Source organism: Gorilla gorilla, chromosome X (assembly GCF_029281585.2).
Source record: "Gorilla gorilla gorilla isolate KB3781 chromosome X, NHGRI_mGorGor1-v2.1_pri, whole genome shotgun sequence".
In the NCBI taxonomy this organism is placed as follows: domain Eukaryota; kingdom Metazoa; phylum Chordata; class Mammalia; order Primates; family Hominidae; genus Gorilla; species Gorilla gorilla.
The window spans coordinates 16,377,339-16,402,055 of NC_073247.2; the positions used below are offsets into that span (position 1 = coordinate 16,377,339).

Here is a 24,717-nt window from a genome sequence, read left to right on the forward strand (position 1 = left end):
AATGGGCAATTAGAACTCTAGTAAAAATCTGGTTTGACAGTTAAGTGTTTTACTCCTACAACACTTTAGGAGTAAAGTAAAAAATGAGTTGCCATAGATGTTGGGGGAGAAGCTGCCTGTTACTGCTGTGTGTGTAAGCGTGTGTCTGTGTGTATATGTGTGCATGCATGTGTATGTGTGTGTATGCGTGTGTGCTCCTGCACGTGGCAGTAGAAGCAACACCTATATTGGGAACACAAACAAGTGGCAAGGATAGTGATACCCCAACACGAAGATGAACGTACCCAGTTTTGGCGAAGTTCGTCCAGTAGGTCATGACCACGGCGCTGAGCATGACGTCGTTCTTGGAAAAGTTACAACTGAAGAGCTCGGTGGGACCGATCATGGGGATGCCGAAGACATAGGGGACCTCATCACCATGGGCCGAATCTGCCCAGCTGGGCTTCATTTCGCTTTGGCAGTGATGATAGAAGGCATAGAAGTAGGTGGGGGAGCCGTACTGCGCGTGCAGGTCGGCAGTGGCCACGGCGGGGGCTACCCACTGGTGGTCAGTAAAGAGAGCCACCAGGGTTTTCCGCCGCGTCTCCGGGTTTTCCTTATCGGCCCAGTCTGTGTACATGAACTTGATAGTCTCGCGCAAAGTGTCTTTCCCTTCAGGGTAGCCGTAAAGGTTGTCCACAAAGTTGGACACGGAGAAGTCAAAGTCGTTGGGCGTCACACCGTCCTCGTTATCCACGATGCCGTCCACGAACTTCAGGCCTTCCCCTTGGTTGACGCCCAGCATGATGTCATAGTTGAGGAACTCGCCTTGCTCCATCAGGATCTGGGGGTCGTCTGGGATGACGTCACCGTCAATCACCGGCCCGAAGGCTATGTGGTAGGTGGCTGGGGTGATGGTCTGCTGGATGAGCTCCTTGTAGTTCTTGTTCCGCAGGCATTCTACCATGTCCGTAGTGTCCAGCATGTTGCAGCCGACCTTGTCTGCCAATATCCGAGTGTACTTGGCCGGCTGGTAGTTCACTGCCCAGCTGGACAGGGCGGTGCCGCTCTGAATGATGGCCTTCTGGAAGAGACCTGCAGGTGCAAAATTGTGGACATGCAAATGAAAACCCGCAGGACAGAAATGCAGCTTTTACTGAGCAATGAAGGCTGTGATTGTCTCTCAGGCATGTGAGTTTCTGGATGTAGTAGCATTCAGCTCTGTCAGGGGCCCTTTTACCCATTTTCATTTCCATTCCCCCTTCTCCCCTCGTCCTGAACATTCATTTTAGGGAATGTTATTCTACACACACACACACACACACACTCACACACACACACACACACACACGAGTTTAAGGAAATGAAACCACATTGATACTTCTGCTGCACTGGTAAAATACATGTGATTTCTTTTTCCTTCCACAATTTAGTGTCGTTTTTGCTTCCTTGCCTCCAGATGCCATATATAAAAACTCCAAGAGCAACTGCATTCCCCATTTCCAAGAAAAAAAATGCTTTAAGCTAGTACAAGTTCAAAGGCCCTCTTGTCTCACAAGCAAAACTAGGTATCTCTTCATTATGGGAAAAAAAGAAATCCACTTGAATCAACTTCAGAGTGCTAATTCAGGAGCGCATTTCTACTTCTACCTTGAGTCTAATGAAGATATTAAGATTTGCCAATTAAAATAAATACATTCAGCTAGCTATGCTTAAAGAAATCCTCAACTGGGTGCCCAAATAAGGAGTATTTTTTAAGTCACTTCTTTCAAAACTAAATCCATTGGAAACTCAGAGATGTGTATATTTTATTTTGCCACATATAAAAATGCTCCACTTGCTGAGAAACTTGAAAAAGCATGGGCAATTTTAGGAGTAAAATTCTGTGTAGCTTAAAATTCTCCATGAGTTCAGTCTACTACACGGATGTCCAGAAGCATAAAATCTGTATTTTTAACCACGATAGGACAAGAGAGGTGCGCTGTAAAAATCAGCATTCCATTTACACTTGCTTCCTGCCATTTCCGTGAATCCCAGCCCGAGTCAGGCACTAAAGAATAAGGCATTCAGTTGTGAGTCCAGAAGTTCATGCCCTGTCGATTTTTAAGGTCACAGAAGCAATCAAATATGAGGAAAATATGACTGTCATCAGGAAGACATGATTTTAAAGACTGGAGGATTGCCCAAAGATGACACACAGGACCGCAACTTGAAACCAATATGGCTTTGACCAGTATGTCATCAAAGCCATCCTGGGAACGTTTCTGTCAGAAATGTGCAAATATTGACTTGAGTGCTTCGCTCTGAAGATTATTTTAAAATGTCCAAAAAAAAAAAAAACCAAAAGAGAAAGTCAGTATGTATTCTATTGGATACTTTCATTAGTTAAAGCATTCAGAATTGGAAAAAATGCTGTGAGAAGTTCCTTTCCCGCCCTTCTCATAAGTACTGGCAATAATTTAGGCAGTAGTGTATATATAAGTAACATACATAAAACATTTATTTGTATGTTAGGGAAGTAACAGAACTCCTGATAAGACTAAAATAGTTGGATAATGAAAAAAATCACCCGGAATTCATACTTTAAACACAACTCACCTTAGCGTAATGAGTATGCTAGGAGTTCACATAATTCTTAGCTCTTTCCCCCCATTCAAATGTCTGTTTTGCATAGCTGAGCCCAATATTTATATAGCTGTCTAAACTGTTTTTCCAGCTGATGTATATCTTAGGTAAATTCTTAAATTATTATTATTTTGAGTAAATACATATGGTTCATTATAATTTTCCTCTCCTTTTGATCTTGTAGCTTTTCATTTCATTCTTTGCTATGATACTAATACTGGGGTGAACATCTTCATAAAACTATCACTTTCCACGTGTACTTTGTCTTCATTAGACCATATAACCAGGCAAGGAATTCCTAAGGCAAACAGTCTGGCTATATTTATTTTTATTTTAGACAAGGTATCACTCTGCTACCCAGGCTGGAGTGCAGTGGCGGGATCTTGGCTCGCTGGAGCCTCTGCCTTCCAGGCTCAAATGATCCTTCCACCTCAGCCTCCCAAGTAGCTGGGACAACAGATGAGTCTCTTTTTTGTAGAGACAGGGTTTCGCCATGTTGTTCAGGCTGGTCTTGAACTCCTGGACTCAAGCAATCTGCCCACCTTGGCCTCCCAAATTGCTGGGATGATAGACAGGCAGGAGCCTCAGTGCCTGGCTTGTATTTTTCATAATTCGTGATTATATTGATGGGCTGTTTAGAAGCATGCCTTGCAGAAATGACCGATGCAAAGGTATAATAATTTCCAACCTATTCACTTAAATAATTAACACCTCCCTCCAATTAATGTGGCTTACATGTGTTTGATTACTCCTGAAGTTGGTTCTGACTGCTTTCTAAATCTACAATTGTGATTATATCGATTGAGAAAAGTGAAAATCGAGGTATTTTCAAAAATGCCATAGAAATCTCTCTACCAAATGGTTCAATCAGATTCTTCACTTACCGTGTTTTTGAAATAAAGTTAATACAAATATGAGGCTTTCCTCTCATTAGCACTAGTAAGAGATCAAAGGCCATTTGGTCTCATGGGCAAAACATTATGAACTAAAAACTCAAGGAATTCAGAGTTTGGAGGATTTTAGGAAACCCTCATCTGTCCTATCTTGCTAATGAAGACACTGAGTAGCACAGCGATCCAGAAACTTGTCCAGAAGGTGCCGAAGTGAAGAAAGTCCTGCAGTTACTCTAAAGAAAGATACTTTTTAATTTTATGTATGTATGTATGTATGTTGAGACAGGGTCTCACTCTGTCACCCAGGCTGGAGTGGAACCTCACAGCTCACTGCAGCCTCGACATCCCTGGCTCAAGCGATCCTCCCACCTCAGCCCCCCAAGTAACTGGGACCACAAGCATGCGCCACCAGGCCCAGCTGGTTTTTATTTTTATTTTTGTACAAACGGGGTCTCGCTATGTTGACCAGGCTGGTCTCAAACTCCTGGGCTCAAGTCATCCTCCCCGCTCAGCCTCCCAAAGTGCTGGGATAACAGCCATGAGACACCATATCCAGCTGATAACTTTAAAAATAATCATTCTGGAGGTCGAGGTGGGTGGGCCACTTGAGGTCAGGAAGTTTGAGACTAGCCTGGCCAACATGGTGAAAGCCCCTCTCTACTAAAAATACAAAAATTAGCCAGGCACAGTGGTGGGTGCCTGTAATCCCAGCAACTTGGGAGGCTGAGGCAGGAGAATTGCTTTGAATCCAGGAGGTGGATGTCGTGGTAAGCCAAGATTGTGCCACTGCACTCCTGCCTAGGAGACAGAGTGAGACTCCCTGAAAAAAAAAAAAAAAAATTCCATGAAGGTTTTGAGAACTTCAGGTTCAGTCAGTGTGGTGCCATTCTGAAGACCACTGACGACACAGAACAAATTACAAAGCTGTCTTGATGACTGAGACGGCTATTAGGAATATTCACTTGCGCATGACCAGGCAACCCAGGGCTGGATCTGCACTGCAGATTTTCCTGCCTCTTCCTTTTAGGCCACAGCCAAGAATTTGTGATCCTGCTTCCAGAACCAATTGCCTCAAATTCCTGTGGACTCCCCTTTGAAGTCTCTCATCGGATACTGCAGGGAGCCTCCTTCACAAAGGGACAGCAGGGAATCCACTGAGTGAGCCTCCAGGGAAAGCCTCAGGCACTCCAGCAGGGCTCAGGGGTGTGGCTGCCTATGCTGACCATTACTTAGGCAGCATAACCATCTACTGCTTAGACGTCCAAGTGCACATCTGTTGGGTACGGCTGCCTATGCTGACTACACGTTCAAGTGCACATCTGGTTGAGGTAACATGATGCGCATGTGTTTTTGTGGTTTCCTCTTTCTCCGCTTTGCCAACATCAGCTTTTTCCAGGTTAATAGCGGGGCCCCAGGGAGGGTTTGGAGCTCCCACGGGGACAAGCAGAGGACCTCGTGCTGACTGGCCCAGCAAGGAGGTCCTTCGTAAAAGTCATATTTGCAGGAGAGAGAGAGAGGAAGGGAGAGGGGAAAGCAAACTCTGGACACTTCCTAGTGCTGCATGCTCACCTGACCAGGAAGGAGGTCCTTTGGTGAAAGTCATATTTGCAGGAGAAGAAGAAAGGGAGGGAGGGAGAGAGAGAGAAAGAAACAAAGAGAGAGAGGGACAGAGGGAGAGGGGGGAAAGGGAGAGAGGAAAGGAGATAGTGAGTAAGAGAGTGGGGAGACAGAGAAAAGGAGAGAGGAAGAGAGAGAGAGAGAGAAAGACATGGAGAGTGGGGGGACAGTGTGAGGGGAAGAGAGAGAGGGAGGGGGGAGAGACAGTGGAAGGAGGGGGAGAGAGAGGATGAGAGACAGAGCAAAAGAGAGAGGGAGCAGGAGAGAGTTAGAGGGAGGAGGACATAGAGAGGACGAGAGAGGGAAAGAGAAGAGTGGGAGGGGAAGAGCAAGAGAGGGAGGGAGACCATCAGGGAGAGAGACACTATTCCTCTGGGTAGAATCTACTTCTACCCAGAATCTACTTCTAAATGAATGCACCAGACGTGTTTCAATATTTCCAGAAGATTTAAAGAATTAATATGAATTACAGAGAGGAGCGACTTCTTAAAAAACATGTGGCTAAAAGCCCTGATGGTTACAAAATCTATACACCCGCATCCCTTATCGACATACTGTCTCTCTTCCATACTACTCTTACTAAGTTGTAGCTAGAAGTTAATAAAATTTAAAATAGTCAAATACAGTCAGAATGGCAAAAAAAACAAAAGTGTCAGGACTTCTAAAGTAGTTATTTTGTTCCAATCATTGTAACCAACACCTAATTGTCACACATTTAAATTAGGAGAAAAATATTGCTGATCAAGCATGGTGGCTCACATCCGTCATCCCAGCACTTTGAGAGGCCAAGGCAGGAGGATCGCTTGAGTCCTGGAGTTTGAGACGAGCCCAGGCAAACAGAGCAAGACCACTTCTCTATAAAAAATTTAAAAAAGCAGCCAGTAGTCCCAGGTATTCAGGAGACTGAGATGGGAGAAGCCTTAAGCCCAGGAGTTGGAAGCTGCAATGAGCTATGATCTTGCCACTGCACTCCAGCCTGGGTGACAGAGCAAATGGAACAAAAGCTGAGTTAAAAGACATGAAGATGGATTCATTTGATCTTTTGGGCATTTTCTGTTGCCAGAGTGACTTCTGGTAACCAGGACATGCATCTGAGATATGAACTCTGACCATTCATTTCTTGGTTCAGGGTATTTGCCCGCCCACCCTGGGGGCGCCATTATTACCTTCTGAGTAGTGGGACAGGGTCAACAGGCTGACACAGGAGGCCCCAGCCCCCGAGCCAAAGATGGTCACTCTCTTGGGGTCCCCGCCAAAGGCTCCCACATTCTCCTCAATCCACCGCAGTGCTTGAATCTGATCCAGGAGCCCATAGTTGCCTTTTGCTGCCTGGTCACCGGTACTTAAAAACCCTACAAAAGAACACAAGATATTTTTGGTGGCCAAATAGAAAAAGTACATACATGTCTCTGCTATTTGAAAAGATATCTCATAGCTTGTCTTCTTCATTCTCTCTCTCCTCAACCCTCACCCCCACCAATTAGAGGAAGAACAGGAGAAAAAATTTTGTGGCAGAAATAATTATATAAATAATGGTTATTGTTTAGGTTGATGTTATGATACCATGGCATCTTTGGGTATATATGTGGCTAATAGAGGAGGCAAAATGAATCTAAAATATTAATAACATGAAGCAATCCCAGAAGACGTCGTAAATTTTACGAGGTTCAAGGTATCATTTCTTTTTTGAAAAATGCAACAGACTCCTACAAGAAATTTTTCAGGGAAAACAGTACGTGTGTGTGTGGGGGGGGGGGGGGGGGAGGGGGCGTAAGTGCACATGTGTGTCTGTGTCTAAGAATATGTGCATGTATACAAAGGCAGTGTGTGCCTGTTTTCCTCACTGAATTAGTTATTAACATTTTGTTTTAACTCCTTTTAATGCTTAAGAAACAAAGTAAGTTACAGACTCCACTAGATCCGACTCATAAATAGTATACACCTCTATTTTCCTACATAGCAAAAATATTAGTTACATACAAAAAAATGTAATTATTGAACCTCACCCAAAAGCTAATGAATATTCACATCTCCCCAACTGTTCCCAAAATATCAGGAACTGGCCTTCCTTATTTTAAAAAGAAGGATTCTGTGAGTTGAGGATCTAGATTTTACTCAAGGCATACGATTCTTAATTTCTCCTTAGTAGTTGAAAAATGGCAATTTTGGTATTAATGATAGCAAAGTTATGAGTTAATCTATTTTATTTTTTGTTCCTTCTGCATTGAAAAATAGCTTGACCTGGAAAAACTGCTTTCCTCTGATGTTTTGAAGTCAAGTTTGGGAAGACATACACTCTCCTACTCAGATTCAAAACTAGGAGTATTTTCTAAGGCATCCTGCAAGTTTAGTCCATTGCATAAACTTTAATCCAACTTTATGTCCAAATCTGTACTGGATATGCCTTTCAAAAAGACAAAGAATTTTTAAAAGTTTTTTTTTTTTTTTAACCATTTTCACGTCCTTATTTGAGCCTTCCCCAACTACCCAACTATGATATTTGCCCCTTCTATACAATTTCTTTTTTCCAAGAGCCATGTCATTCACTCATTTCAAGGGATGCTCAGCACATCATTATGGCCACCTGCAGTCACGTTTGTATGGAGACAGGCTGCTTTAAGCCCTAAAATAACATCAAACCAATTCCCTCAAAGCACGTCCTTAACCAAAGTTGACGGCATTCCAAGGAGTGACTGAGTGCCGGCTTCTACCTTTAAAACAAAAAGAGTAGAGGATGAGGCTGCATACCAATTGAGTCAACCAGCATTTCTTCCATGAGCTTTCCTGAGCACCTGTGGAAAAATGCTCTGAGCTGGAAAGGAGGAAATGGCCTGGCTCCAAAGAAAGTCACAGGACGATTTTCATTCAACAATGACAATAAAAACTCCAAGCCTGAATCGGGAGTCACTATCTCCTGCAGCTTCAAAGAGAGGCAGCGTCACAACTGCGAGGTTGGATACTTAAGATACATCCTACCAATGTGATCTTCTTCAAAGTTCAGAGGGATGTGACGGGAGATTAGCTATGATTAGTGGGTGCGATCAGACATTACCCAAGCCTCCCCTCCCCCATTTAATTAGCAATTACTAATTAGTGCTTCATGCCAAAAATGTTCTGCAACACCTGTCTCCATCACTATATCTTTGACACGATCGTTCATAAAAGGCATCAGGCTTTGCTTGGGAGAAAAGATCGAAGATCCTTATATGACAATGACGAATCATGTCAGTTTGGGTGCCCTATAATACCATAGGGCAATGCTTTCTTCCCCTATTAAAGAAAGAGGTGATTAATTCCTAAGGCACGAGCAATTTTCTAACAGAACGATTCTGTCTTCAGCACGTCTTTTCTTCACTCACTGTTCTCTCTTTCTCAATTCTGCAGAATGACTTGTTGACTTATTTTGTTTCTGTGGAGGAGTATGAAGATTTTCAACACGCAGTAAATCATTGGCCTTTCTTCCACCATAACCTCTTCCTCCCTAGCAAAATCAGAGTGTTTTAACCTTTCCAAAAGCAGGCTAATGAATATCCCCTGCCTTCAAAAATCTTAGTTCTTCTAACAGCATCCTATTGGATGGTTTGATCTTTGAGGTTCTGAAATTCTTCCAAATATCCTACAGGCTGGCTGAGGGAAACGACAATCCATGGATCTCTGAAGTTTAACAAATGAATGTGGTGTTTTGAGGCTGGTGTTTCCACAGTTTCTGCCATGGCATTTTCATTTATTGCAACATCCAGGGATTATTATTTTTTTCTTTTTAAACTATCAACAAGGGGGAGTGCCTGTTTCAGGTACACAATGAATGCAACAATTTTATGCTCTTTAAGAGTATAGTCCTTTCATCTTGAAACCACCTTTGCAAAACTTATAATAGTCAGACAATTATGACAGTGAAAGAGATCTGACCTAACCAACTCCATCTTGCCTTTAACCTCCATACTGTTCTTGATCATTCCTGGGCATGGGCCAAGCTAACTTTGGGAGAAATTGAACTTGTAGTTTAAATGATAATAGCCCCTCTTAAAACTAAACCACCTTTGTAAAAGTAATGAAAGGCCACCAGGTTAAAGAATGAGAGGGGCCTGAATTCTGCTAAGATGTAAGCTTAGTTGAATGATTACCAGCCATTATTCCAGAGGTCACAAGATTTGCAACTTCCCCAATCACTAGAAGCTAAAATTTGCCTTTTTAAAACTTTTATTTTAGGTTCCGGGGTATACCCGTAGGTTTATTATGTAGGTGAACTGCATGTCACAGGGGTTTGATGTACAGGTTATCTCATTACCCAGGTAATAAGCATAGTACAGATTGGCCTTTTAAGATGTCTTTTCAGGCTTTTGCATTTCTGACAACTGATTGGTCCTACTAGGACCAGTGACTCCTCTGTGTCCCCACATAGAGGCTGACTGGGTGCACCAGGGCTGTTTTCCACACCCCATCATTGCATCCTCAACCAATCAGCAGCACTCATTCCCTAGCCCCTGTCTGCCAAACTATTCTGGAAAAACCCAAGCCTCCAAATTTTTGGGAAGGCTGATTTGAGTAACAATAAAACTCCAGTCTCCCATTTAGCCAGCTCTGCAGGAATTAAACCCTTTATCTATTGCAATTCTTCTGTCTTGACTAATCAGCTCTATCTGTGTAGTGGTAAAGATGAATCTGTTGGGAGGTTACATTGTTTTGAGGGCCAAATCATGTTTTCTATAAATCAGACTTAAAAAGCATGTGGGCTTACTGACAAGAATTCTATGAGCCCAGAAAGTTAGCATTTGAAAATAAAAAGACCTGTTTTCCCAAGTCGCCTGATCTCTGAAAATTAGATCTCACTATCAATCTGTCTTCTTCTTTATTCATCAGCACCTGGCCAGGTTTTCCTGTGAATAAGACTGGAGGCGAGGAACAGGCAGCACACTACAGCTCTGTGATGTGACGGAGCAGGGAGAGGGAGGGAGGGAAGGAGGAAGGGAGGGAGAGCAGGAAGAAGGAAGGAAGGAAGGTAGGAGGGAGGGAGGGAAGGAAGGAAGGTGGGAGGGAGGGAGGGAGGGAAGGAAGGAAGGAAGGAAGGAAGGAAGGAGGGAAGGAAAGAAGGAAGGAAGGCATTTTCCTGGCAAAGCTATCTTCTTAAGTGTAAATAAAGAGTGATCTTAAAAAATTCTAATGGTGTGATTTTTTTGCAGGCTTTTTGACACCAGGAATCCTGGTATTTATTGTAGCAAATTAAAATTAATATTTTTAGGAATCCTGCAAACCTAAACCACTGGGTTTTGCCTCCTGATTGTAGAAAGCAAAATGATGGTAGCTCATCAACTTGGAAAGAGCCACACATGATACCAAAGATGAATGCTGCTCCTGAGAAGTCATCTCTCGGATAGATCACTTAACTTTAAATATATGTTCAAGGTGAATGAAGAGAACAAGCTACTTGATTGTCTAAAACCAGAGATTTACAACAAATGGCTCCTTTAACTGACAGGTCCTTTAGGCTACAAACTCTCTAAGCATTTTAGCTGATGAAATTTTGGTTTCTGAGCTTTACTCTCCCTAATATGAAGCTTGTAATCAGCAACCTCACCTCCAACAATTGAACAACGAAAGAAAGATGCAAAAGAGACCATGTGAATTAATCCATGTTAATGGCTACATTGATGCCAAGTTTCATCCAGGGTCCTGGAAGGAACAACAATAACAAACATACACACACAAGAGATATCAATAGATATGTTCAGTGATCTGGTTTGGCTGTCTCCTCACCCAAATCTCATCTTGAACTGTAGCTCCCATAATCCCCATGTGTCATGGGAGGGACCCAGTAGGAGGTAACTGAAACATGGGGGTGGGTTTTTGTCATGCTGTTCTCATGATAGTGAATAAGTGTCATGAAATCTGATGGTTTTATAAATGGCAGTTCCCCTGGACACATTCTCTTGCCTGCCACCATGTAAGATGTGACTTTGCTTCTCCTTTGTCTTCTGCCATGATTGTGAGGCCTCTCCAGCCATGTGGAACTGTGAGTCCATTAAACTTCTTTTCTTTATACATTACCCAGTCTCAGGTATGTCTTTATTAGCAGCATGAGAACAGACTAGTACATTCAGTTAGTATGGTTATTTAGAAACAGGTTTCATGGAAAAGATGACTAAAAAATAGGAATCACAGTTTTTTCTGCCGCATGTTGACTGAAGTGAATATCATATAAACATGAACATTTCTATTCAGGCTTAATATTGTTGTCACAACAGAAAAGTTTCCAGTTTTTATTATAGATAATAATGTAGATGTTTCCTCTCATTTTGAATTACATCACAGGGCTTAGGAGAATGACTGCAGGTCTTTTGTTTCTCCATGCACTGCAAGTAAATGGTAAGGAACCCAATGGGGTCAGATATTGTTTTTCTTTCAATTAACAAAAGACATTGTTACATGACGTTAAAGCCGCAATCCATTTTCTTTTAGGAGATCATTCCTTGCATAAACACAGTAGGCATTTTTTAGAGACAAGTAACCAAGAGATAATTAAGTGAATACAGAAGTTAAATACCTTTCACCATTTCAGTGTGTGTAATTCACCTGATATGTATATATATATATATGCATATATAACCATATATATGCATGTGTGACTATAAATGTATATGTACACAGACATACATTTGTGCACCTTTAAACTAAAGAAGTGACACCAAACGGAAAACGTTTAAATAAAAATTCTTCAGTGAGAACAAACAGAATTTGTGTTAGGTCATGCAAATGAGGTCAAAAAGAAATCTGTTTGGTTAGAATGAAAGCAGAAGCATAAAAACAAAAATCAGTCAAATAGATGCAAAACTAATCTTTGACGGTTATAGGAAATCATTCATGAAATGCATTTATTACAAGGTGAACCTTTAACTTTCTGACTGAAAACATGTAGGATTTAACACAGAAGCACACATTGCACAGGATGGGCTGGAAGGGAGGGAAGCTGATGCACTGCATTCAAATTCTGTTGCCTGATAGGCAGGGCTGCTTGAAATTCAGTGCCTTTTATTTTTAGTTTTTACTTAAAAATGGAATGAGTACTAGCAGACCATTCTCCATTTGTATCATGTTATCACAGCAGTATTGCACAGAACCAAAGTCTATTTCCAATATCAGTAGAGAAAATCTAAAACAATTATAAGAGACAAATGACTTTTATACCACAGGTTTCCAAACTCTGGGGCCTATGAACTACTACTGAGATTCCTTGCAGTATTTTCATAAAAGATAATATCTCCACACATTTATCTAGAATTAAGCTGCATAGGTATTTTTTAAGTGCTTTAGTTTAAATTACATGAAATAAAAAAAACTGAAATTGATCATATTTTAGGAACAAAATATAAAATAATAAATACAGCTTGTAATAAAACATCAAAATCTGAAGATAATTCATACATGAGTTTCATGGAAATGAAAATTTGGGAATAGCCAGCCTGGAAACAAATCTCTTTGAGTCAACTTTGAGTCTTTTTTTGTTTTTGAGACAGACTCTTGCTCTGTCGCCTAAGCTGGAGTGCAGCAGCGTGATCTTGGCTCACTGCAACCTCCACTTCCTGGATTCGAGCAATTCTCCTGCCTCAGCCTCAAGAGTAGCTGGGATTACAGGCACACGCCACCACACCCAGCTGATTTTTGTATTTTTAGTAGAGACGGGGTTTCATCATGTTGGCCAGGCTGGTCTCGAACTCCTGAGCTCAAGTGATCTCCCTGCCTCAGCCTCCAAAAAGTGCTGGGATTACAGGTGTGAACCACCGTGCCCAGCCAACATGAGTATTTTCAACTGAACACTTTCTCCTTAGATATTTCTCCAGATTTGCTGCTGACTCTCATTCAATTGGCTGTCACATCCTTTGGTTTTATTTTTCAAAGAGCTTGTACATCTTGTCCCTCCCTGGGTCTGCATCCTAGTGTCTGAGATGAGAACTACAGTTCCCCAGGACCTGCTCATTTGGGTGCTATGTCCTTTTAGCTTCCTCTGAATTTCCACACCATCAACATCATCATGACGGTCTCCAGTGTAAGAGAATGGGTAAAACCCAGGAAAATGAAAATTGGAAACTTCTGACCCAGGAGTCCTAATTCTTTGAATGCTTTCTATGAAAATCTTTATTCTGATGCATAAAAATAGCCACCCAAGGCTCCACAATTCACACGGATTGTAATTTTAAAAACAAACAATAGCAGCAAGCTGAATGTTCACAAGTCAGAGATTTGAATGGATTGTCTTGGCTGGATCCATATTATGAGCTGCTGTTTGTCTGCATAAAGTGCTAAGGAGTATTTACACACATGGACACAGAAACACATCTAAGGTATCTCAAGAAAAAATAGTGGGCTACTGAATACTACGTATCATTTATTTTATTTTATATTTTTATGTATTTTTTTTGAGACGGAGTTTCACTCTGCTTCCCAGACTGGAGTGCAGTGATGCAATCTCAGCTCACTACAACCTCTGCCTCCTGGATTCAAGCGACTCTCCTGCCTCAGCCCACCAAATAGCTGGGATTACAGGAATGTGCCACCATTTGCAGCTAATTTTTGTATATTTTGTAGAGATGGGGTTTTGCAATGTTGTCCAGGCTAGTCTTGAACTCCTGACTTCAAGTGATCCACCCGCCTCGGCCTCCCAAAGTCCTGGGATTAAGGCATGAACCACTGCGTCCAGCCCATTTATTTTATTAAAAAATAAAATCTGGAAGAATTCAAACAGTGGAGGGTGATTATCTCGAAGCATGTGGCTATAGGGAATATTCACGTTTTATTGCTAATATCTGTTTATATTTTGTTCATAATTTAAATCTCCCTTTTTAGCAACAACAATCACACCCACACAATAAAGTGAATGTGTTGGAGAAACAAATTCATTACTGGGAATCCAAGGGTCATTCCGTGTGGGCCCATGTGACCTTCTCAAGGGATGCCCTACTTATGTTCTGGAGCCTGCAAATCCACCACAACACTTGCTAGCTATTTCCAGAATATGCCTTGCATTTTGATATGCTTGCCTTTTTATATGAAATCCCCAAGATCTAGGGCGCCCTCTGCAGGGCTTCTGGGTGACCATAAATTGCCCTGAACACCTTGCCTGAGCACACCTTCCTGTGGGCTATGGCCGCACACAAAGCTGCAAGGCTAGCTCATGGACCCAGCACCATTTGAAAGGTGAGTGTGACCTGAAGGTCAGTCTCTGCATCTTCCTCAGGGGTCACCTGCATACTCAGGTAGAACCTGGCCATCTCTTTCTACCAATGTGGGCCCCTTTCCAAAAGTGTCCTGTGTGATTATCTTTATTCTCTCGGCACAGTAAATGGCTTTCAGTGAATTTCTGTTACAGAACGTATCACTTTACACGAAGGGCATTTGCTTGGTGACTGCTTTTGGAGTTATTGCTTGCAATGGATTCAGTTGGACATCCTTGTGGTGGAATCTATTGTAAAGCCTTAAGCACATGACTTAAGATTTCAAAGTCCCACTTTCTTTATATGTGAAATGGGGAGGAGAATAGTAGCCCTCCCATGGCAAGCTGAGGAACTCAACTGGACAATGCACAAGAAACAGCATTGCGCTTGGTGTGGAATGTGTTCAAAAATGGTTACCTACTAGCCTGCTTTCATGAATATCAGAAGCCATGCAGTTTAGTTTTGCTTCATCTACACATACTAGGAACAAAGAAATGTCCTTCAAATATATGAAAGGAGTCCAAAGGGAAAAAATTGACTGCTGGTCAAATTAGACTCTGACTCTAAAATTATACAGATGGTAAAGTGAGATTGTGTGTTCTCTGATGGTATTTTAAAGAATGAATTAGATACCATTTATTTGTGAATAATTTTGCATAAAGGGGGTATGTATTTATTTATTCAATCTGCTTACTAAGTGTTTATTATGTGTTTAAAGTGAAAAGAGAAAGACAAGGCAAAAAACACATCACAGCTTTTACTTATGCTATGAGATTTACGGCAAATGCTCATTCAACAATGTACGAAGTAGCCATGATGACCCAAGCAAAATCTGGGGGAAAATGATGCGGTAGTTCAGTGCATTTCCATAGATATCTTGAAAAATTACAGAAAAGGTGTTTTTTTTTTTTCATTTACGTTTTCATTTGTTTTTAATGAGACTATCTTAAAACTCATTTGAATGGAAAGTAATATTTTTCACCATCAAACTATGGAGATAAAACACATATTAAGATGCATTTTTGTACTTCAGTGCTATTCAGGGCACTGTAAAATGCACATAAGTAAAACGACAACTTATACAACACTATATTAGATGAACTAGAATTCATATTAGATGAATGAAATATTAAAGTAATGCACATATATTAGACGAATTAGAACTTAGGTGTAATCACATGCACGCTAGCAAAGTAAATATGACAGCATATAAAATAGCTAAAATCCCAGTGGAATGCTTAGTTTCAGGAATAGAAAGGTTATTGAAGAAGACAGACAATATTTTCTAGAATTGAGGAAGGGCAAATTATGCATGTATTGTACCTTAAGCTACACACTAAAATTGTCCTGCTGGCTTGCCGCTTTAACCAAACTCTCTGCCTCTTTAAGTTCTTAATTATTTATACTATTTTTATATGTTCTAACATTAAGGTTTTTCTTTTCTTTTTGCCACTTTTCTTTTTGAAGATAGCTACATCCTAACTCTCATCTTCCTGTTATCCTCAGCCACAATGCATAACTGGGATGTCTTTTCTAAGCCTGAAGTCCGCAACTTTTCTTACAAAACCTGAAATGGTGGCTCGATTTTGAGACTGCATCAGAGAAATTAGTGCAATTCTGTTTTCACTAAGCAGGAGGGATGTTTGATTTGAGAGCAGTTACAGAGTTCCATTATATCTCTTACTATACTGAAGTTTATTGTTAGAATTGCCAACGATCTGTCATTTTTGGTAACTGTCCCAGTGGTGCTTGGAAGTCTTTATTTACAGAGAGATTTAAATAGCTGGGGCTAAGATTTCTCTCTGAGAATTAATTAAACAAAAAAATGATTAAATGGATCACATACCAGAGTAGCTACAGTCAAACTCATCTCTGTTCTAAAAACTAGATTTTAAGCAACCATCACAGTAACAATTCTCCACTTCAGAACTTTTATCTCACAAACCTTTATAGGCTCCAACAAAGCAATCCTCCTGGGCAATATATATATATATATATATGTAGCATAGCATCTTAATCTCTGTCTGACGTCTGTTTCACCTTCAGCTCTTCTATTGTTCCAGGCTTCCAGTTTCTGTCTTATAAGGATATTTTTATTACACTGAGCTCACTTAGATACTTGAAGATACTCTCCCCATCTCAAAATCTTTATCACGTCAGTCTAGTCCGTGTTACTGCATAAGGTAGGATGTGAACATATGTAGGGGGCTGTTATTCTGTCCTCTACAGCAGGGGTCCCCAAGCCCCAGGCCATGGACCAGTTTTGGTTAGGGACTGGGCCAGCAGGAGGTGAGTGGTGGGCAAGCGAGGGAAGCTTCATCTGTATTTACAGCCACTCCCTACCACTCACATTACCACCTGAGCTCCACCTCCCGTCAGTTCAGCGGTGGCATTAGATTCTCATAGGAGTGTGAATCCTACTGTGAACTGCACATGTGAGGGATCTAGGTTGCCTGCTCCTTATGAGAATCTAATGCCTGATGATCTGAGGTGGAAGTTTCATACTGAAACCGTTCCCCTACTTGGAAAAAATTATCTTCCGTGAAATCAGTCCCTGGTGCCAAAAGTGTTGAGGACTGCTGCTCTGCAGGTTGCCTGACTTATCATTGAGTTGGGAGATATTTTTATATATTCTAGTTACAAGTCAATTCTCTGCTATATTAGTTGTAAATGTTTTCTCTCAATCTGAAGCTTGCTCTCTGAGTTCTTCATGGTGTCTTGAAGGCCCCGTCAATACATTCTCTTGCGGTTCTTACATTTTGTGTTCTATGTAAGAAACTTTTGCATAACCCTAGCTGGCAAATATTTGCTCCTATGTTTTCTTCTAAACAAAGCCTCTCTGAAGAGGTAGAAATGAAAGCAAATGATGACAACGAAGCAGCTACAAGATGATGAAAGAGAAACATTCCTGAAAAGAATTACAAGTTGCGAAGTTTCAAATGGGAAATATGTTTAAAGGGTGAGGAGAACAGAAGGAGTCCCGGTGTAGCTGACTCATAATTAGCAAGGAAATGTGAAAGAACATTATTCCAGTAGTAGGCAAAGTGAGTTCACACTTGAAAGAGAGAGTAAAATGTTGGAATTTATTGTAAAGCAATGACAAGGCATAAGATTTGGAACATGGCAGGGATGTGGTAGGATTTATGGTTTTGTAAAGCTCACAGGAGCAACTGGTGGACAGGACTGCAGGAGCGTGCATTTGGAAGAAGTCCACTGCAGTTGTCCAGGTGAAAGTTGGTCCTGGCTTTAGCCAGGTTAGTGGCAGTCAGGGTGGAAGACATTCAACATCTTCTGGACACATGTTGTCAGGGTGCTTCAGGCTTTGGTGTTAATACAAGATGTGAATATGTGGTAGGAGTGGGGATTTGATGTTTGCTCTGGTTTGGGTTCATGATAGGTTTGGATACGTGTTTGTGAAGAGTGCAGCATCATCCAAAGAGTGTCGGTTGTAACCAAGTTATTGAACCTGGGTAGGTGCCCTTGGGATGGGGACGTATCTTCTGGGATTTTCACCCTGCCTGAGTTACACACACATTCAAGAGCCCTAGGACTGTGGCCAAATGATTGAATCAATCCCAGTTTCTCTTTCTGCACACTGGGCTTTGAGGTTACTGAAGCTCCCTCTCCCTATGACATTGAACAAAACGATGAATGTGAAAGACCTTCATGCATTATAAAGCTCCATGGAAATGTGAGATGCTATTATTATCTTGTGCAAGAAGATAACGGCTGGGTGGTAGTGATGATTAAGAAAAACGCTAATAGCATGTTGTGTTTACACTGCCTTTAGTCCAAAACACAACATCTTCATTGCTGAAGCATGGTGATTCATGTGCTTTTGTATAGAAAAAAGGCATGTCAAACAAGATCACATATGGTAAGTATTTTATATATATATATGTATATTTATATATATACACATATATATACATATTAGACATGTATATGTCTAAAATGATTCCAAAGAACAGCATAGGCTTATTTCATTATCACTGCAACAGTCTCAAGGTAGCCAAATTTGACAGACAAGGTCAGAAAGAGCTAAAAATAGAGATTCAAATGAAAACATATTCACTTTTTTTCTCCGATGTTTCAATCTCTTAATGACCCTAAGCTGCTTCTCACTGTATGACTCAGCGGCATTGAAAATGAACCAGAGAGAGAGAGAGAGAGAGAGAGAGAGGAGAGACAGAGACAGAGAGAGAGAGAGACAGCCTAGTACTTCCAAGCACAGGGGCATTCCTTTATTTCCATAACACATATTTATTAAGAGCTGTTCTGCATCCTGCAAGGTGTTTGCGGGGTAAGTGAGGGCAATCTCTCCCAGCCCCTATGGTACCAACAGCCTGGGAGGGTTGAGCTGTCTCAGGATATATCCACAAAACCTTGAGTTGTCTGTAAAAATTTAAACTGCATAGACTCCTCCGCTGACTTCCAAATCAGAATCTCTGTTGGTACAATTCAGCAGTAGGCATGAAAACTGAAAAGTTATTTCTATGCATATTCAGGATTTGGGGAGTACTGTTTTGGGCAGATGCATTGGGCAGCAGTAGCTACACGGTGTTAGGCTTTTAAGAATAAACTTAGCACGGCCCAGGTAGTATTTTCTAGATTCAAGGGTGAAGGCTGCCGTGACACATAATGGGAAGGGTCTGTCTTTAGTGAGGCGGTCTCAGGCTTTGCTGTCTTACTGTTAATATCATAGGCGAAGCTGACAGCCACTGCAGAAGGAAAGAACAAGGAACCATCACTGCCATCTTCTCCTTTTATCTCCAACATCATAACTGCTCTTCACCAAGAATCAGAGGGAAAAGGGAGAAGGTTTCTCTTGCCGGAAATACGAATCCCAGAACCAATTGTCTTTCTCTCTCTTTTGGCTTTATCTGCCAGAAATTGTGAGGTCAAATTTATGCTCAACTCCAGTACCTGAATGTCTTTGTTCCTTTTGCTTTGTGTGTCAGATTTCACCTCTTTTATTTCTTTGTGGGGAGGGGGGGAAACAGGAGAAATAGGTTCTCGTGTTCCATAGCACTGCAGGGTGACTGTACTTAAAAATAATATAATATGTAGTTTCAAATAGCTAGAAGGAGAAAATTGAATGTTCCCAACACAAAGAAATGATAAATGGTTTAGATAATGGATATGCTAATTACTTGGATCTGATCACTGTATACTACATGTATTGGAACATCAGTATGTACCCCGTAAATATGTACAATTATTACTTGTCAATTAAAACTAAATAAATGAAATGTGGGGAGTACTTTATGCTGTACTGCCTCAAACTGTCTTTAAATTAAGCAAAACTAATATTAAAACCTATATGAAGGCAGGGCGCAGTGGCTCACACCTGTAATCCCAGCACTTTGGGAGGCTGAGGCAGGCGGATCACCTGAGGTCAGGAGTTCAAGATCATCCTGGCCAACATGGTGAAACCTCGTCTCTACTAAAAATACAAAAATTAGCAGAGCATGGTGGCACAGGCCTGTAATACCAGCTACTTGAGAGGCTGAGGCAGGAGAATTGCTTGAACCTGGGAGGAGGAGGTTGCAGTGAGCTGAGATCATGCCACTGCACACCAGCCTGGGCGACAGAGGGAGGCACCATCTCAAAAAAATAAATAAATAAATAAAATAAAATAATTAAAAATTAAAAAACAAGAAAAACCATATGAAGATATCTATGTATATCTATATCTATTTATTTGTGTGTGGGATAAGTTTGCCATTTTGATCATTTTAAAATGTACAATTCAGTGGGATTCATTACATTCACAATGTTGTATAATTATCACCAATACCTATTTCCAAACCTATTCATCACTACAAACAATAACCCTAACTATTAAGCCATATGTCCCCATTGGGGAAATATTTTTCTATTTTTTGAGACAGGATCTCACTTCGTCACCCAGGCTGAAGTGGCGCCATCTCGGCTCACTGCACCCTTGAGATGCATTGGGCATCTCTAGCTCAAGCAATCCTGTGCTCAAGCAATCCTCCTGACCCAGTGTCCCCAAGTAGCTGGGAATACACACTTGTGCCACTGCACCCAGCTAATTTTTGTATTGTTTATAGAGACAGGGTTTCACCATGTTGCCCAGGCTGGTTTCAAACTGCAAAGCTCAAGCGATCTGCCTGCCTTGCCCTCCCAAAGTGCTAGGATTACAGGCGTAAGCCACTATATTAGTCCATTTTCACACTGCTCATAGAGACATGCCTGAGACTGGGCAATTTACAAAAGAAAACAGGTTTAATGGACTTAACAGTTCCACGTGCCTGGGGAGGCCTCACAATCATGGTGGAAGGTAAAAGGCATGTCTCACATGGCAGCAGACAACAGAAGAGAGCTTATGCAGGGAAACTCCCCTTTTTAAAACCATCAGATCTCATGAGACTTATTCACTATCGTGAGAACAGCACAGGAAGGGCCTGGCCCCATGATTCACTTGCCTCCCGCTGGGTCCCTCTCACAAGAATTCAAGACGAGATTTGGGTGGGGACACAGCCAAACCATGTCAGCCACCATGCCAGCCTTTTGGGGAAATACTTTGAATGGTGTTCATACGTTGAGTTACCCATACCCTGAGCTAAATCTGCTTGATTATGTGTGATGTCTGTATTTAATGACCAATGTGATCGTACCAACCATTCCTACAATTGATCTTGTTGACCAGGACACCTAAATATACATGTCTCCAAGAGTAAACATTCAAAATAGCCCTCAACTTCTTAAGACTCTTAAAATCATGTTGTTGGTTTGTAATCTACATTTACATAAGTAAATCAATTGTGGATTGTGTTTCCTTTAATTAGCAGTGGGGGGATATCGGCAAATGATGGAAAACAGAATGCATTTTATCTAATTCTACAAGATTGACTTGTAAATTTACTAAAATCTTCTACTCTGCAAAGACTTCTGGTCAGCGAAGATGTATCTGGGTCCACAGCAATTTGCTGAATATGGAATCATGGCTAAATTTCAATGGGATGCCTCCAAAACCCAGGACAATGTTCAGTTTCCAAGAAAGATCCTATTAGGTTCAACATATTGTGTTTTACAAAATGAAATTATATATTCTCATACTTCTAAATGCTTTCAAGGCAAACATAAAATGAAAAAAAAAAACCTCTCTAATTGACCACCACATTTAAATAGAAACTTCAAAAAGCACCTAACATCTTTATGCAAAATGCCTTACAATTTTTAAAGTTCTTTTCACACATTACCTCATTTCCTCTGTGTTCCTGAAACTAAGATGGCTTTCAGTAAACAATTTTTCTAGTGTTCTGGCTTATGTTCGTGGCCAAACACACACATTATTTTAAAAGCATTGGGTCACAATGTGGAACCAACCCAATGCCCATCAATCAACGAGCGGATAAAGAAACTGTGGTATATAAACATATGATGGAATGCTACTCAATCATACAAAGAAATGAATTAATGGCATTCACAGCTACCTGGATGGGACTGGAGACTATTATTCGAAGTGAAGTAATTCAGGAATGGAAAACCAAACATCTTATGTTCTCATTCATAAGTGGGAGCTGAGCTATGAGGATGCAAAGGCATAAGAATGACACAATGGACTCTGGGGACTCAGAGGGAAAGGGTGGGAGGGGGTTGGGGGATAAAATACTACAAATTGGGTTCAGTGTATACTGCTTGGGTAATGGGTGCACCAAAATCTCACAAATCACCACTAAAGAAGTGACTCATGTAAGCAAATACCACTTGTTCCCCTAAAACCTATGAAAATAAAAAAAAAATTTTTAAAGTCCCAATTCATTAATAATAAGTTGTTTTGCAAGTAGACAGCTGCTTATCACCCAAGTTCTTTCACTGCCTTCTTCTCCTGGCCCCAAACTGCCCATCTCATAAGCTTGGTGAAAATATATTCTTTATACACTCATCAACCACACTAAACACTTAGTGATATTTTAACAAATACTGATGTCTATGTCCCAGTGGAAGAGATTCTTAATGAGCTGTTTTGGGGTTAGTGTATAGGCACATGTATTTCAAATACGTATATATATCTGAATACTTTTAATGAAAAGCAAATCTTGTGATCCACACATTTAAAGAGAAAGCAAGTGAAAACACTGACACCCTCTTTTCCATAATACAATTCTTCTCATTTTCTTACATCGTTAATTCCTTATGGAAATCAATGAACTGTCCCATCAAATTTTATCAAGCATAAACATCACAGATGGGTTTGGGAAAGAAATAATAGTTTGCAACCCACACCCTCAATTTTAGATTCAGGAAGCCTCCTCCCAGGTATAGGATCTTAAATTTTGCATTTCTAACAAGTTGCTGCTTTGTGAACCACATTTTGAACATTACTGCTGAAGAACACCCCATGTTCTAGAATTAACAGAATGTTTCCTAATCACATCTTGTTTTTCTTCCTTAGGGTTATGGTGCCCTTTGTAGGAAACAATGCACCTAGGAACTGCTCTGTACTTTATACTGAATTTAATAAGGACTTACATGATACTGCTAGTGTTACTTTTAATTATCTTAAGAGTGGTTGATAATTACATTCAGTTGGTAATGAATCCCACCATATATATATATATATATATATATATATATATATATATATAAACCTGCTAAGCTTTTCAAATAATCAGAGATAATTTCCTAGATCTCTTATTGATATGGTTTGGCTGTGTCCCCATCCAAATCCCATCTTGAATTGTAGTTCCATGGCCACATGTTGTGGGAGGAACCAGGTGGAGATAATTGAATCATGGGGGCAGTTTCCCCCATGGTGTTCTCGTGGTAGTGAGTCAGTTTTCACAAGATCTGATGGTTTTATAAGGGACTTCCCCTTTCAATGGGCACTCATTTCTCTCTCCTGCCACCACCATGTGAAGAAAGACATGTTTGCTGCCCTTTCTGCCAAAATTGTAAGCTTCCTGAGGCCTCCCCAGCCACGTGGAACTGCAAGTCAAGTAAACCTCTTTCCTTAATAAATTACCTAGTGTCCAGCAGTTCTTTAGAGCAGTGTGAGGACAGATTAATATACTTACTTAATTTGGAGTTTCACAAAATAATGATTTTCAGATAGTATTGTTCTTTCTGCATATATTATCTGAAATTTTACTTGTAATCACCAATTTTTTAGTTACTCTGAAATTCAATATATATAGGAAAAGTGGGAAAAAAATCATGATTCTTTTATGGATCAAGATTCAGGAAAATGCGATCGTGGCCTAGTAATATAACCAGTGAGTTTTATTCTGGGTGTCATGATGAATACATGAACTTTTATGTCTTTATCATTTTAAATCCAGTACAAATATTCTTACAGATGTTCTAATTGTCCCATTACAGCTGGTCAGTTTCTTCTGGCTGATATTTGGGCCTTTGTGTTTTTATTGTTTCTTTGTTTTATACATACATACACATGCATAAGTCTCTCTCTCTACAGAGAGATATATTCTACCTCTAGAGAGAATACATATATACACACACACACACACACACACACACACGTTCTTATAGACTGTTTCCTAATCATATGTCTAGAGAGAGAGAATACATATACTCTTATCTATCTATCTAGAGACTATATCTCTATAGCTCTAACATATCTCTATATCTTCTATCTATCTATCTATCTATCTGTCTGTCTGTCTGTCTGTCTGTCTGTCTATCTATCTATCTATCTATCTATCTGTTTCACAGGTTTGCTCTCTACTCCGGGCCCCAGAGTGCTAAGAGGATATATGTATGTACATATGTATGTATGTAAACTAAATTATCAACAATGGTTTTCTTTTGTTAAAAGATTTTTCTTCTGTATGATCTTTGATACTGTAAATTTATAGCAATGCAAATATATTGTTTTGGCAATCAGACAATTAGAAAAATATAAAAGACTGTATTTAAAGGAAAGAAGATATCATCTGAAATGGGATACAGAAAGACAGTTCACACAAAAAAGGTGTTTTATGGCCTTGGAATAGTTTCAGGAAGGAACGAAAATGCAGTCACAGGACTGTTCTTGAATCCCTAAAGCCAACGTTTGATCAATTGTACTTTCTGTAGCATATCTCAGAAACGACTGGGAGCAAATTGTATGTGTAGATGTAGAACGTGTCAACAAACTTGAAGAGAAATCATTAAGTACTACGTTTGGAGTTCAGCCCAAAGCAAATATTTCTGTATTATAGGTTCTTCTAACAGATGGATGGTATAAGTGGTTCAATACTATTCTTGCCTAGGTCCTCATAAAAGCACCAGAGGGAACAAGAATGCAGGTAAAAGAGAATTTACTTTACTTCTTGCAGCGCTAAAACCAGTCCTTCAAAAAGACACTGCGTTCCCCATGCATCTGCACAGGCATTAGGACTCACACCCCCCGTGTGACTCCACCA

At 40.5% G+C, this 24,717-nt stretch overlaps 1 protein-coding gene across 5 annotated transcripts in view; it reads right to left on the reverse strand.

Moving 5' to 3' along the window:
* The window catches only part of NLGN4X (neuroligin 4 X-linked), a 342,805-nt gene that overhangs the window by 12,749 nt on the left and 305,339 nt on the right, over positions 1 to 24,717 (reverse strand). For all 5 annotated transcript variants that reach the window (XM_004063748.5, XM_004063749.5, XM_019019656.4 and 2 more), the window contains exons 4-5: positions 6,281 to 6,466; positions 285 to 1,074 (exon numbers count right to left, since the gene is read on the reverse strand). In XM_004063748.5, the coding sequence (XP_004063796.1) occupies positions 285 to 1,074; positions 6,281 to 6,466 (976 nt within the window). The remainder of the gene's footprint in view (positions 1 to 284; positions 1,075 to 6,280; positions 6,467 to 24,717) is intronic.